Here is a 13,953-nt window from a genome sequence, read left to right as displayed (position 1 = left end):
GGCTAAAGCTCTGCATTTCAATAAAGCCCAAAATTTGAAGATCAGCATGTGTAACGCACCACTCATGAAGGAAAATGTATTTTTGTTCAACTCCATGAGGTAATCTGTGTACCGGGTATATCTTCTGTAATGCAAAAGATTAGGGGCAACCATATAGTTCCTAATGGTGGCAAGGAATGTTAGGAGGTCCCTATGCTAACTGAATTGGTAATAGGATCAGAGGCGGCTGTTAGAGTTTTAGACCAAAAACAATCAAACGTATACTAGGTTATCTCACCATTAGATTTATATGAATGCCAACAAGAACATACATAAAAACAGTTTATATATATATGTGTGTTTTGCATGGTCCAATATTGTTTCACTAACCCAAAAAAAGTGCCAGTTTAATAACGGGGTAGCTATTAGTCAGCTTTATATTTTTTCAATATATAAACACTATTAATTTTCTGAGAATATTTAAGAGCAAATTAACAAACATCTATATTATATTCCATGTGAATCCCAGATTTAAGCTTCTTTGACTTTTCTTTAAAAAACAACAAAAAAAACTTTTAAATCAGTCCTACCTGTCTTTATCAATGCTGGGTCAGATCCTGACGTTTGAAAGAGGAGGCAGGAAAGCAGAATAAAGTGTTAGCCTCGCTATATGCAAGCCAAGCTTCTTGCCAAAACAAGAAAGGGACATCTCTCGCTCCATGAGACTTCGATAACTGAAGAGTTGTCTTGAGAGCCGTACTTTTTATTCAATAACTTAACCAATAAAGTCATTTGTAAACTAAATTGCTTTGATCTGCCTTTAAGGATTACTGGAGTCGTTTTTCTTTTCTATCAAAAGTCTTATCAATTGACTTCATACTAATAAAAATATTCTAGATGATCACATAGAATTTATTTAAAGAGAAAGCAAATTCAGTATTTCACTTTTCAAATTTCTCTCTGAATGCCTGATATAGCTGATTTTTCATTTTCTGAAAAGAAACTTAAGTGATAAAAAAAAAAGCCACCTACTGAGCAGATCAGAATATCACGTTCAAGGTTTAGAGTGCTTTTCCCTAATCTGTAAATCTCTCCATCATGCGGAAGTGAGTCAGTTCTTCCTCCTCTCTCATGTTGGTTTAGGAGGTAGAGAGAGCCCACAGTCATCCATCCAAACTGAGCAATCACAGGCTGAGTGTGAACAGCTGCACATTTGCTATGTCCAAATAAAGTTAATCACAAGCCACAGAGGAAAATCCAAGCATACATGATGCAGTTAGCATCTTTGATGCCCATTTTTCTTCAATGGAGCAAACCTGCCTCCATCTGGGAATATACTCCCACATGCTGCTTATCAGAATTGTGTAGGTGGGCGACTGTGTTCAGCCAGAATGAACTCATGGAAATTACGTCAAAGCAAATATGCCATTTGCCGCCAATGCCTCTGCTTAATCAGGTGGCAAAATACCTTTATCACCCACTATTAACTTACCAATATTTGTCATGTGAGGTCAACTCCACTCACACAATAAAATCATGGTAAAGCAATGAGTGCAGGACTTTACACCTGAATTGTTTTTGTAAGTGCAAATGTTTTCAGCCCGACACAAGCACATACTATAGCAGCTATAGCACATTAAAACCTTGGGTCTGCAACCTGGAGCCACAAGGGACTCTTTGAACCTTATGCCTCCTAATGGTCTTGGCTAAAAATAAAGATTCAAAATTCCTTAAAGAAAAGCAGGTCTTAGTCTGAAATGTAATGCAATACTGAAAATAAAAAATTCTGTGCAATATTAATTTGTTTAGAGCCATTTTGTCAACAATTTGGCAACCACAAAATTGCTTAAGTACATTATTTTTGTACAAGTTTAGATTTTTTTTTTTTTTTTGCCAATAGTTCATATTTGGACTACCACCATGTTTTTGTGTGAAGCAGCCTTTTTTGATGGATGCAGTGTTCAAGGCTGCTTGATAACCTCTGAGTTCACAAGTTTAAAACCCAACTTTAGTTGAAAAATAAGAAAATCCAAGCACAAACACTTTTTGTAGACCTTAAAAAAAGTTGCTATTGTCATTTTTTAACCCTATTAAAGACAAACATTTAAAGGACTAGGAATACATCAGATATGTGGTAGTAATAAGTGCTTATTTTAAGAAGGAGAAAAGGAAAGGGCTTGTTTCAGTTAGTGATTACTTATAACCAAGGCTATGGCACTCGAATACAATAAAAATCAGAGCTTTGTGAATTTATTTTAATATTCAACAAGTACAAAAGGTCAAATATTCACCAAGCCCACATCCTAATGAAAAAAAAAATCTAAACAAAGGCCAAACAATACTAAATCATATATAGATGCACAGGAACACACCCAGATCTTTGCTCAGTTTAAAAAAAAAAAAAAAAGGAAAGTGCACAATGTTTTCATAGTCAAAGAAATTTTTAAAATTAAAATCAGGCTTAATCTAAGAAATGCTGTATAACGTAATCTTTCCCATGATCTTAAAATTATTTGACTTTATTTAACTTTATAGCAATGCTGATAAAAACTTCTAGAGGTCTGTAGTGACAACAGGAGTGATTCCATGGATGAGCAGCGTTGGGCCAAGGTCCCGACTCAACAGATCTAGTTGATAAAGGTAAGCATGATAACGGCTAGCATCTGCTGGTGGGTGGGGCAAATACAAGAAACGCACAGCTGGCCTAGGGGAGCCATGGCCATGAATCAGATTATTGACGGCACAGATATATTCATTTGTTAAATGAGAGGTGTTACTTGGGAACCTTTGATCACCATCCTGGTCCCCTTCTGGTTTCAACCTCGCCTCATCATTCAGTGGACCGTCTCCCTCTCCTCCCCTCCCTCCTTGTCTCTGCCAGTGCATGGCCACCACCTGGTCCCAAACCACCGTGTGGACCTGAGCCGATATCCTAAGTTCCATCAGCATCTTCTGGAGCTTCCTCTCCTCATCTTCTGGCAGCGTACAGCCTGCTTCCACGCACAGGAAGAGGCGAAGTTTTGCCTGGTTCCAGGCCCGGGTTTCACGAAGGACGCAAGCTAGCTGTAGCAAGAACAGGGAGCAGACATTCACATATCCATGGCTGTCTGGATGAAGTAGGTTAAGGGGCCACAAGTCTACAAATGGTCCCCCGGAGCTTTGGTAGCCCAAGACTTCCTCCCGGCTGAACTGATTAAAATAACGTGCAAGAGCCACGTTCTTCCCCATTTTAACAGCATCTGCAATAATGGACACATATTCCTCTTCCTGAAGGTACTTCGGATCTTCAGGCCTGCGGACACTTGGAAAAAATAAGGAGCTTTGCTGCCCAGAGTCTGCAGTCGAACAAACCTCAGAGCCACAGTTTACAGATGGAGATATTTGACTGGTGAGGCAATCTTCAGGTGTGCAATCATCATAAAAGCCCAAAACAAGAGTGTTTGGCCTCATCCCACCTAAAACCAGTAGATATATTAACATAATGATAAACAAGATTTAAAATACTTCAAACCAAAGGTCAAGTGATCCTACCAAAGCCTGAGATGAAGAGCAAATTCTGAACTCCATGCCGAACAGAGTCAGCCAGGGTTAGGTTTACAAATGCCTTGATTTTTAAATGATCCACTAAGGACAGCCATGAATCATAACAGCTCTGCAGGGGATCAGCTGGCAAACCATCTGCACAATCAAAGACACAAAAAAGAATACATAATGACACGCACTGTATTTAATCCTGGGAATGGTTGTATGCATTTAATCTGACCGACAACTAAAATAATCATGTTTTAGGTATGGTGGCTACATTGTTAGCTAAAGTTTGAATGTGGTACATTTATAAATATCAATGCAGTGACATAATGAAGTAGCCAAGTATGTTTTTTGCAGCTGTGGACTTAAATGTAGTTTTCTGACATTCGCAAAAAAATGTGGGTACGGCAAGACCCAAAAGATGGACAGGTGCTGCTTTCAAACCTGCATATTTTTCATCCTAGCATATTTTTGACTCAAGTTGTGACAAAAGACATATTTTTGTCCCCAGAAATTAAGTCAGACAGCAGTATTAGAACTGATCTGGCTCAAACATTTTTTTTATGATCATTTATCTTAAATATTAGTAATATATCTTAAAAAAAGGCCCTTTTTGTGGTGGTACCTAAAAAACAAGTTTCTTCTCAATGGCCTATTTCAAGAATTTTTTTTTTCTTGTATGTCAAACTTGCCTTTTAAAATTCTGCATATTTCTACAATTAGGTTGCGACAGAAAAAAATTTTGTAAAAATGTTTTATTCCCTACACATTTAAATTCTTTGTACTAATGGGTAGAAAAAAAATAAAAAGATTAAAATGATGCATCGCACCAACTAAAATTTTCTACTTAAAATAAGTGTACTCTAAAGAGCTACAGAATGAGTCGTGATGTTTTAAGCATTTTTGAGGCCTGAGTTTAGTTCTCCAAGGATAGCTGTCAGTAAATGAATCTTGTAGGCTTTAAACGTATTGAGAATATAAAACGTCCTGAAAATTGACATGTTCAAAAAAAAACAAACAAAAAAAAACGTTTGGCATCATGCTCTAAAAATGCGTTGGAACAGAAAAGCTCTGATATTGAAACGTGTACACTTCAGATTTATGACTTCCAATATATAGATTTTCCATCTCTTATTTATATTTTTTGTAAAGCTAAATTGGTAGTAAGATTAGTTGAGTTTACTGCTGTGAATTCAAACAATAAAATAAACACCATTCCAAAATAGAGTGACAACATAGCTTATGGCAAGTAAATTTGACATTCTTGCTGGTGGCAAAGATCCTTTCTAAAAACTGCAGCGGCTCTTTGATAAACAAGAAATTGTTTCCTTTCACTTACCAAGCATCCCAAGCTTTACATGTCCCAGAACGTACAGGCCACTTTTCTTTAGGTCATTGATGAAAGTCATGAGACTTATGCAGGTGCGAGGATTTGCGATCATCAACAACACCTGTGGCCTCCAGAACTTTACATGGTCCTTCCGCACATCGAGCAGCAGCAAATACTTGCGCACCTAAGAACAAAACATTTTCTTTTTTATCATTCTGTCAAATATTTAAAGAGTCATTTAAATGGTATGGCAGTTCTTGAACCCCTTCACATTTTTCCACACAATAGCCACTAACATCGATGCATTTCAGGGTTGTGTTACTGCATTGATTTATAGTATAAACCTTTGATTTAGAGTCACAAAGGAAAGTTACTATACCTGGTGGAAGATAAGAGCTTGACTAATGTAGCCCCAGTTGCTGATGGGTCCAAGGTAGTGTATGAGCAACCAGAGGAGCAGCATAAATGCAATGCTGGCAAAAGCATTAATGGAGCTGATCAAGAACATCATAACCAGGCAGCCAAAGATGCCAAGAGTACAGGTGTGCCATGTGAAACAACGAAAAGATGGTCTAAAAAACAAAAACAATGTTTGTACAAAAACTGTTCCTAAATTTAGCCCCCAAAACAAGTAAATCACTGCTGCTTTCAGTAGAATATACCTGAAATTTGGTGCTGACGCCCATTCAAGGGCCAAACAGGCCAGGTTAACAGCAGCATACACCAACAAAAAGAAGATTGTTACAATCCCAGCTATGGTATTCAATTTGCCAGCAAACAGCACCACCTAGAGGAATGAACACATAACTTTAATACATGCATTAACCATCACAATTGCTCAGGAAAGCAAAGCAAAAACTCCAGAAAGAAAATAAAGTACATGAAAAATATTTATGGAATCCATCCATTTAAAATTCTGAGCAGATTCATCTTTAGGAATGCTCTCAAGAAGCAGCACAAGAATTAGCACTTTAAAGTGTAATCTGCAGTTGAAAATAAATAGGCCTACAATCAAAATGTCCTAAAAGGAAAGTAATGATTCTCAAAATATAGATTTGGAAGAATTAGAATGAAATAAAAAGTGTGTAGATACCCTGTAAAGGATTTTATTTATCTGACCTGTTGAAAACCTTTAAACTATTTGCCTTCTTTATTCACTAAAGTAGTGATAAAACACAGAAGTTTAAACCTTGTCTGCAATGGTTAAATGATTGGCAAAATGCAAACTGCACATGTTAAGATGGATGGATGTGAATTCCACTTTAATTAAATACATAGTATGTCAGTTACAATATATCAAATACAGTTGTTTTCACTCTCCTACATAAGCAATTAGCTAAATAAATGTTTTTTATTGACCAGATGCTATTCTTAAAGCACATTCATTGTTGATTTATGTTAAGATTCATGTTATTAATGTTAAAAAAGGTTTACTTACATAATTATGACATACAGTATGTTGCTAAAAGCACAGTTACCCAAACTCATGCGTTCCAATCACTTCCATGGCTGAGTGTATAAAATCCAGCACAGACACATGCAGACCATTTCTACAGCCCTTTTTTAGAGAATGGCCCACTTTAGGGGCAAATTTCCAAAATAGTGTTATGATATATTACTACAAACAACTGCTCCAGTCATGTCCTTGCTACTGAATATTATGAGGCCAATTTTTAATCAGTATTATAACAAAGTGGAGGTAACTAGGAAAGAAAGACAACGATTCAGTCATGAGGTGACAAGCCAACAAACATGGTTTGTTATGTGCAATATTTTTCTAAAGTTAGGAAGGTCCAGTTTTTAGATGACTTGGAAACCAAGTAAGATCTTTTTGATAAAGCTGGGAAATAATTCAAAAATTCTCATCCCAAGTCTGAAACCTGGATGACACTGGCCCTTGTAGAGTGGAGTTGCCCACCTCTTTTAGGGCGACACAAAAAGGGTTAAATAGAATGTATCCATAAACCATAATGTTATGAGAAAGAAAAATACAGTTACCTGCACGAGCAACCAGGAGATGAGTACAGAAACCCAGGGGTTCCCACTTTGAGATGTTCTCCTTGCTGGTGCCAGGACACCACCTGTACAAAAGTGGAACATTAGGAAAATCTCTCGCATTGCTCATCATCCAAAATCAAAAACAACTGAGTCATCCTCCCCTCGTGAAGCTGAACACACAATAAAAAGGGCTTTTTTCTTCAGAGAAAGTGAACCGAGCAAGCCATCTGTTGACAAACGACGCCTTCTAGATTAAAATGCCTCCACCATGAAAATCAGTAACAAGTGACATTTTGTCACAATGAGGAACGAGGCCAATTTTAAACAGATGGATGGTATTAAAATGTTTAGACAAGCTTTACAGATGAAAAGCTTAATTACATGTAAACTACAGACCAAGAAACTAAATGATCAATGAATAATTAAATCCTTGTTCCAAATAGAATCACCCTGCATCAAAAACAAAATTTTTAAACCATTTCATTTCTACAGAAGACTGATTCTCATAATCCACAAATATTGTAGATAAATCTTTAACAGTTACTGGTTATTAATATTGTGTGCTGTGTAAAAACTAAGCAGTTTGAGGGCCAAAGCTTAAGATTAAAAGACTGCAAGCAATGAGCAGAAGAGCTTGCTTTATATTCTTACCCAGCAAGTTATCTTTGGCCAGAGCATACAGGATCCTGGAGGCTCCTATAAGGTTACTCATTGCAGCAGACATAGCGGAGGAGTAGATCCCTACCGTCACCATAGGAGGCCATACATTGATGTCTCCCAGAAAGCTGTAATCGTTCTGAAGAAGGGAACTACAAATAATCCAACAAAAATTGAAAGTCACATTATCTCACCTGGGGGGAAAAAAAGTTCCCATAAAAAGACAGAAACTATTCAAGTTTTAGAAACATTCTGGAGATTTGTGTGGATTCTTAAACCGGTCACAGGATCCTGCAGCCAGCAGACTCAGCAGATTGTATGCAATGAAGGTTGTGAAAACAGCTGCAAGCGTTCCTCTTGGAATGGAGTAGCTGGGGTTTTTAAGATCACCTAGTAACACAAAGAAACTTTAAAATCAATATTTCGCAACATTTCCCTTTTTAATACATCTTAACTGATATTTAGACCAATTAAAGCAGGTCTATAAAAAGTGTCATACTTGTCCAGATACATTTCTGCACAAATGGTACTGTACAGATAAAATTAAGTTCGTAGTCTCTCCTTATTGATGTTTTTTTCCCCAAAGTTTTATATTTTTAAAGGTATTATTTAAAATCTAATTGCAGAATTTCTAACATAATAATGGCAGAGGGATTGTGTCGCCCATAAGGGAAACCAAAGGGAGAGAGTTTAAAGATCTGTACATAAAATTAAAGCACATCTTTAAAGAACAAGCCTTGAACGTGTAGTTAATACAAATACTGGGGAAAAAGAAAGTACAACATGTGGATTCTATTGATGGTTTGCCATTAATTGTACCCAAAAATTTATGGAATATGATCTGGAAGTTTACTGGAGCACAGCAGATGCATCTGGGTCCATATAAAAGTAGTCCAAGATTGGCCATTATTCTCATCCTGACCCAATATAAGATAGAATAAGGCTTTAGGTAATTGTTGAAATGGGAGCAATAAGTCTTAGATTGAGCACTTTAGTGAGACTTCCAGTCTCCCCCCAACAATTTGCAGCTCACTTCATGAGTAGATATGGTCCCATTTAATTGATTAATAGGTAGTAGTCAGAGAACCACAAGTAATTTCTCTCCAAATATTGAGCGGGGAGCGCATTTAATTTCTCAACACTTGGAATGAAATCACTTGCCTACAAGTCAATCAGTAGTGATAAACATTTTCAGCAGATCGAGATGTTTTGGATTGTAAAAATTAAGAGTTGTACTCAAAATGGCTGCACAAACAATTATAGTTACCATCATTTAGCTCTATAAAGTGTTCATAACAGAAAAAAAAGATGAGTATTAGCTTTGGTTTCTGCACTTTAACGCCAATATACCTGACATGTTGGAGCCTGCCATGATTCCAGTGCACCCGTTGAACATGACTGCAAACACGCGGGCAAAACTCATCATGGCACCAGTGGTGTAATCAACTGTGTAATTAGCTTGAGGGAGCAGACAGAGGGCCTGATTATTTAGAGATTCAGAGGTCAGAAATTACCAAAAGAAACATAATTGAACTGATTATTGGTTCATCCATGAAAAGAAGTTTGTAAACCTGTTGGAAACTTACAGAATAGGTTGTTCTTCAATGTATGGAGCCAGAGGCCAGTATAGTTAGCAGTCCTTCTGCTGTTATTGTTGCTTAGAGAGGTTTCTGGAAGGATCACGGCAGTGGGCTTCACAATGAAAAAACTGATCAGGATGGAAACCAGAACGGTCAGGACGATGATAAAGATAATGAAAGTAGCTTTGGCATAAATGTGGGCTCCCACCTGTAAAAACAAGTTGAATTCAGCAACAATGCCGGCTTAGCTGCTGAGCTGTGCATTTATCATAAATGTGCCTGTAAAACTCCCTTAACACACGTGATGCATCCCTGCATGGCAATTTGCTTAAAGATGTGAAAACTTCCCTTTAAAAAATGTAATACAGCTTTTCCATTCAAAACTGTAGACTGGCCATTAGAGGGCCCTCTATGCACCCCCTGTGCCCCCCCTATGTGGTAGTATTGTTTTCTAAAACTGAAATTGTTATGCGTGTGCTTCTGGTTTTATGGGTTCACAAAATTGATATTTGTTATTTCTCCACAAGTTTACTTTATTGGGATTTACTTTGATAGAGGAAGCCTTAAGCTGATACTTCTAGGTATTCACGAGATGAACCTGTAAGATCTCTCACCCCCCCCCTCACCAACATTTTATTGTCATTACACTGTCACAACTACAGAGCAATGAAATTCACTCTGTATTTGTTCCATCCCATTGGGGAGCAGTGGGCTGCCATTGGGTGGCACCCAGGGAGCAATGTGGGGTTAAGGGTCTTGCTCAAAGAGCCAGAGTGGCAGTCTGTTGGAGTGGGGCTTGAACTCAGAACCTCTGGATTCCAAACAATGCCCTAACCACTAGGCTGCCAATCCCTTCAAATGCAACTTTGAGCTCATATTGGAGAAATTCGCCTCGGCATTTAACCCAACCCCTTGGGGAGCAGTGGGCTGCCATTGTACAGCACCCAGGAGCAATCAAGGGTCAAGAGTGGAGGTTGTGGGAATCGAACGGGGTACTTGCAACTTTCGCAGAGCACAAGCGCACTGCTCTAACCACTAAGCCAACACCCCCCTTAAAATATTACTCCCCATCTTGAAATATTACAATTCAGCCATTTTTGCCACCTCATGAATGTGAGCTGCTGCGGTGAATCGGCCTCATTACATGAATCCCAATAAAATACATTTTCCTTATTAAAGTCCCATGGCTAAAATAGAAAAAGTTAAAGATATATAAACAGTTTTACAAGACAATAGAAAAATATATTCCCATTTAAATACAGGACTTTCCTTGCATAAACATTTATCTATCTGCAGCCCAAACATTTTGAATGGGATCTTGTTGGAAATATTAGATCAGTTATAAAAACAGAATGAAATACATACAATTGGCATAAAGAAAACTGGAAACAAAAATCTTACCAAACAGACTACAAAACACAGAAATAGGAGGATAGTGCCATACAACAAGCACCACCAGTATCCTGAAGGCAACTTCTGATGAAGAGCTGCTAAAGCCGCTGTACTCTCTGGGAAACAGTGAGAAAAAGCTTTAGTATGTTTAACAGGTCAGAACATATGTTTTATAACCTTTACCTCCTGGCACTCCAAAGGTAGACATGATGGCCTCTACCAAGCCCAAAATATACAGAGCACATCCGCAGACATTGGCAAGAAAAAACATGATGCCAATACTGCCACCGAATTCAGGACCCAGGGCTCGACTAATCATGTCTGGAAATAAGATAAAGGAAATTGTCTTTGTTCACACACACAAAAAAAAATGCAAAACTCACATTTAAAAAGAAAAAAAAAATCATAATTCAAACCTGACGGAAGAGGGAAACAAATTAGAAAAACAGAGCAAAAGGTGCACGTCTTTTTTTTTTTTTTTTAGAACCACAGCCTTCAACTCTGGGTAATAAAAAGGATACAGTAGGCCCCACCGGCCTCTAAAGCCCCATTAGTGGAAATGGCACAAATGGAGAGAACAGTCATTGTGATGATAAAGTAGGCCACCAGGAACATGGTGATGGACTGGTATAGTCCTGCCTGACCCACAACAAATCCTGTAGAAATTAAAAGTCTTACAATTCGTTCAAAGCATAAATTGAATAGCTGGTTTAAAAACATTTGTAAAGTATATATACTTTTAAAGTTAAATTGTAGACATTTCTGCATCTCCCAGCAGTCTTTCATAAACCTACAATCCCAATGATTATGTAGAAAAGGAAGGTTAAAAAAAGATATGTCAAAGACAAATCATCAAAGCTGAAAATAACCAATAATCCTTTGAGTTCATACAGAATGTGTCGACTGTTCTGAATAAAAAGCATTATAGAAATACATTTGTTGTGGAGGTCCCTTTCTCATAATTCTTAATTGTTTAACCCAATTTCTGAAAATGATAGGAAACAACAGAATGAAGGCTGTAATTTTGTGGTCATATTTGACCCATTTGCAACCAGACACTCTACAAGTATTAATGTTGACTTTGTACATTCAGGTATCTCGGAAAACACCCAAAATATTTGCCTGATAAACCAGACTAAATGGGAGATTTAGTAATTGAATTTAGTTATTTCAGTGTCAATTCGCAGGCAAAAAATACTTAAAAATCAATTCACTTTTTATTGGTTTTCAGTGGCCCTAATTTTCTGTTGTAATTTGCTGTTAGAGACTCACCAATTCGCAGGAAAACCACGACGCTAAACATAGACAGTAAAGTGGGGATGACAACTCCAAACATCACTCCAAGCTTTGGGGAGCCGGACCGTGGCGCTGGTTTAACCAACTGCACCCCGACCGCTTCAGCCACATCCCCTGCTGCGGAGCTGGTCAGTCGGTAATGTAGTAAAGGAGTTCTTTCTGCCATTTTCACTGTAGAAAGGAGGCGAAGCGAACCCCCTAAGAAAACTAAACTTTCTTACAGTGAGGTTGATTTAATCAAAGTAGCTATTCTACCAGCCATCTCAGTATATGCTTGACTCTCCTCCTCTAAGCCTCCACAATGAGACCCTGTCTGACTCACCTGCGGGTAATCAGCCACTGTTAATTAAGAATGACGTCATGTCCTCCAACCCGTTTCTCCAATCAAATGCAGGTTTGAGCGAATTACATTTTACAAACAAATTCGCATTAAAATATAACAGTTTACTAGTTAGGGTATATATGTGTGTAATTATGTAACCAGCAACTCAGATATTCCAGCATTTATGCAAGTAAACACAATTGTGCTACAAAAAGAAAAAGAAAAAGAAAGACTTATTCTTATTATAAGACGATATTCAAATCATTTCTAACCGATGCTGTTAAAATAAAAAAAGTACACAAACAACTTTTGCCATTATTATGAAAAAACAAACGTACGATTTTATCTCTGTATTTATCGCTTTATGTATTTTTGTCATTTGAAATAAAAAAAATATATATCCAGGTTGTGGATGGAGGATTCTCCTTTTCAAACGTGGATTAAGATAATTCAAGAGAAAACAAGGTTTTAACCTTCTGTGCATGAAATACAGAGGTGAGTAGCGTCCCCAAAATGTCTTACTCAAGTAAGAGTAGCATGACTTCAAAATTTTTTTACTTAAGCAAATGTAAAAAGTAGCATTTAATTTAAAGCAATATATAAAAGTAAAATAATTATTTGGTAAAGGCTATAGTACCAAGTAGGCCTAATTGTTATATCATAATGTTTAGAAATGGTGCGGTCAGACAGACTTAATTTACTGGTTCTTGCATTTTCAAGATTAAAATTCATTAAAGAAAACAAAATTAAATTAAAAAACATGATTACAAAATAACAAATTCACGCCTATAAAACACTTTTTTTAATGTAAAAACAATCCAGGGAAAAATTGTTTTGATGGCGTAAAAAACTTCCAATGACACCTTCTACTGTTTATTGTATATTAACCTGATCTTCGAATCTCTCAAATTATCAACATGGACAGAGTACCCAGAAATCTTTCTCGAGTAAATATAGATACTTCACAAGAATATTGCATACGTACAATTAAAAGTAAGAAATACAGCACAGTAAAACTATTCCTTAAAGTAATATTTTTTCCAAAATGCTACTTAAACAATGTGTAACATTAAATTTAAATTACTACCCACCTCTGATTAAATATCCTGCAACCTTGAAAAAGATATCTGGGAAAAAAAAGAGTTCTGCCATGGCATCATACTAAGAATAACAGAAAATTCAAATAATTTTAGTTGTTTGTTAAATGCGAGGATAATACTCTAGAGACCTGTTTTTACTCTCTTTTAGTACATGTCAACAGTAGGCTACTATAACTGCTTTCTCCCTTGATCACTTTGATCAAACATTTTGGGTACTGTGGCAGTGATTTGGTATCAAGTCATTATCTACTGTAGACCCATTGGTGTCCAAGCTTCAGGTGGAAAATGATATCCTGGCTAACACAGATTCTAGCATAGATAATTATCTGAAACGTCAAATCTGAACAAAAAAGTAAACAAAAGACAGCGCTAATGAGGCAGATATTTTTCACAACTTTGTACAATAATGTACAAAAGTGCTTAGTGTTAATATTTTTGTGGTTTATCTTTATTGTTTTTGGTCACTTATGGTCATTTAGACGGTTTCACTTGCAATTTTACTGTCTATTTTCCAACTTAATTTTGTTAACTAATGTGTAGCTGCATTTTCTGCTGATTTTAAATAAATAATGATTTAATAATCATGCAGAACTTTGTTTTTTTTTTAAAGTCTGATTGTATTTACCCCACAAAGAATTTATCTTGCACAGAGAATAGACTTTAAAATCCTCTTGGTCTATAAAGTTTGTCTATAAATCACTGAATGAATCAGTGCCAAAATAAATAGCAGATTTCTTGTCAGTGTATCAACCTCTCAGACAACTCAGGTCT

The 13,953-nt window shown here is 36.8% G+C and overlaps 1 protein-coding gene across 1 annotated transcript; it reads right to left on the bottom strand.

The window, feature by feature from the left end:
* Positions 1 to 2,357: 2,357 nt before the first annotated feature.
* Positions 2,358 to 12,038, bottom strand: LOC107083361 (solute carrier family 12 member 9-like). Its single transcript, XM_015372506.1, has 14 exons — positions 11,737 to 12,038; positions 10,986 to 11,120; positions 10,648 to 10,785; positions 10,474 to 10,580; positions 9,079 to 9,280; positions 8,843 to 8,950; positions 7,771 to 7,882; positions 7,487 to 7,644; positions 6,836 to 6,918; positions 5,500 to 5,624; positions 5,217 to 5,409; positions 4,847 to 5,021; positions 3,511 to 3,657; positions 2,358 to 3,434 (listed from the first exon to the last, which is right to left on the bottom strand). The coding sequence occupies exons 1-14, from the start codon at positions 11,924 to 11,926 to the stop codon at positions 2,533 to 2,535; spliced, it is 2,775 nt and encodes a 924-aa protein (XP_015227992.1). The 5' UTR covers positions 11,927 to 12,038; the 3' UTR covers positions 2,358 to 2,532.
* Positions 12,039 to 13,953: the final 1,915 nt, after the last annotated feature.

Source organism: Cyprinodon variegatus, unplaced genomic scaffold, assembly GCF_000732505.1.
Source record: "Cyprinodon variegatus isolate N-32 unplaced genomic scaffold, C_variegatus-1.0 Scaffold73, whole genome shotgun sequence".
NCBI classification, from domain to species: Eukaryota; Metazoa; Chordata; class Actinopteri; order Cyprinodontiformes; family Cyprinodontidae; genus Cyprinodon; species Cyprinodon variegatus.
The sequence above is the reverse complement of the archived record's forward strand: the minus strand, read 5'-3'. Positions and strand labels throughout refer to the sequence as shown.

Bases quoted from the DNA above. Each gene is read 5' to 3' on its own strand.
- LOC107083361 (XM_015372506.1), bottom strand. From the start codon at position 11,926: ATGGCAGAAAGAACTCCTTTACTACATTACCGACTGACCAGCTCCGCA. The intron at 10,786-10,985 runs GTATCCTTTTTA...TCTTATTTCCAG, and splicing joins AGAGGCCGGTGGGGCCTACT to ACATGATTAGTCGAGCCCTG. The intron at 9,281-10,473 runs GTAAGATTTTTG...TTGTTTTTACAG, and splicing joins TGTGTTTTGTAGTCTGTTTG to GTGGGAGCCCACATTTATGC.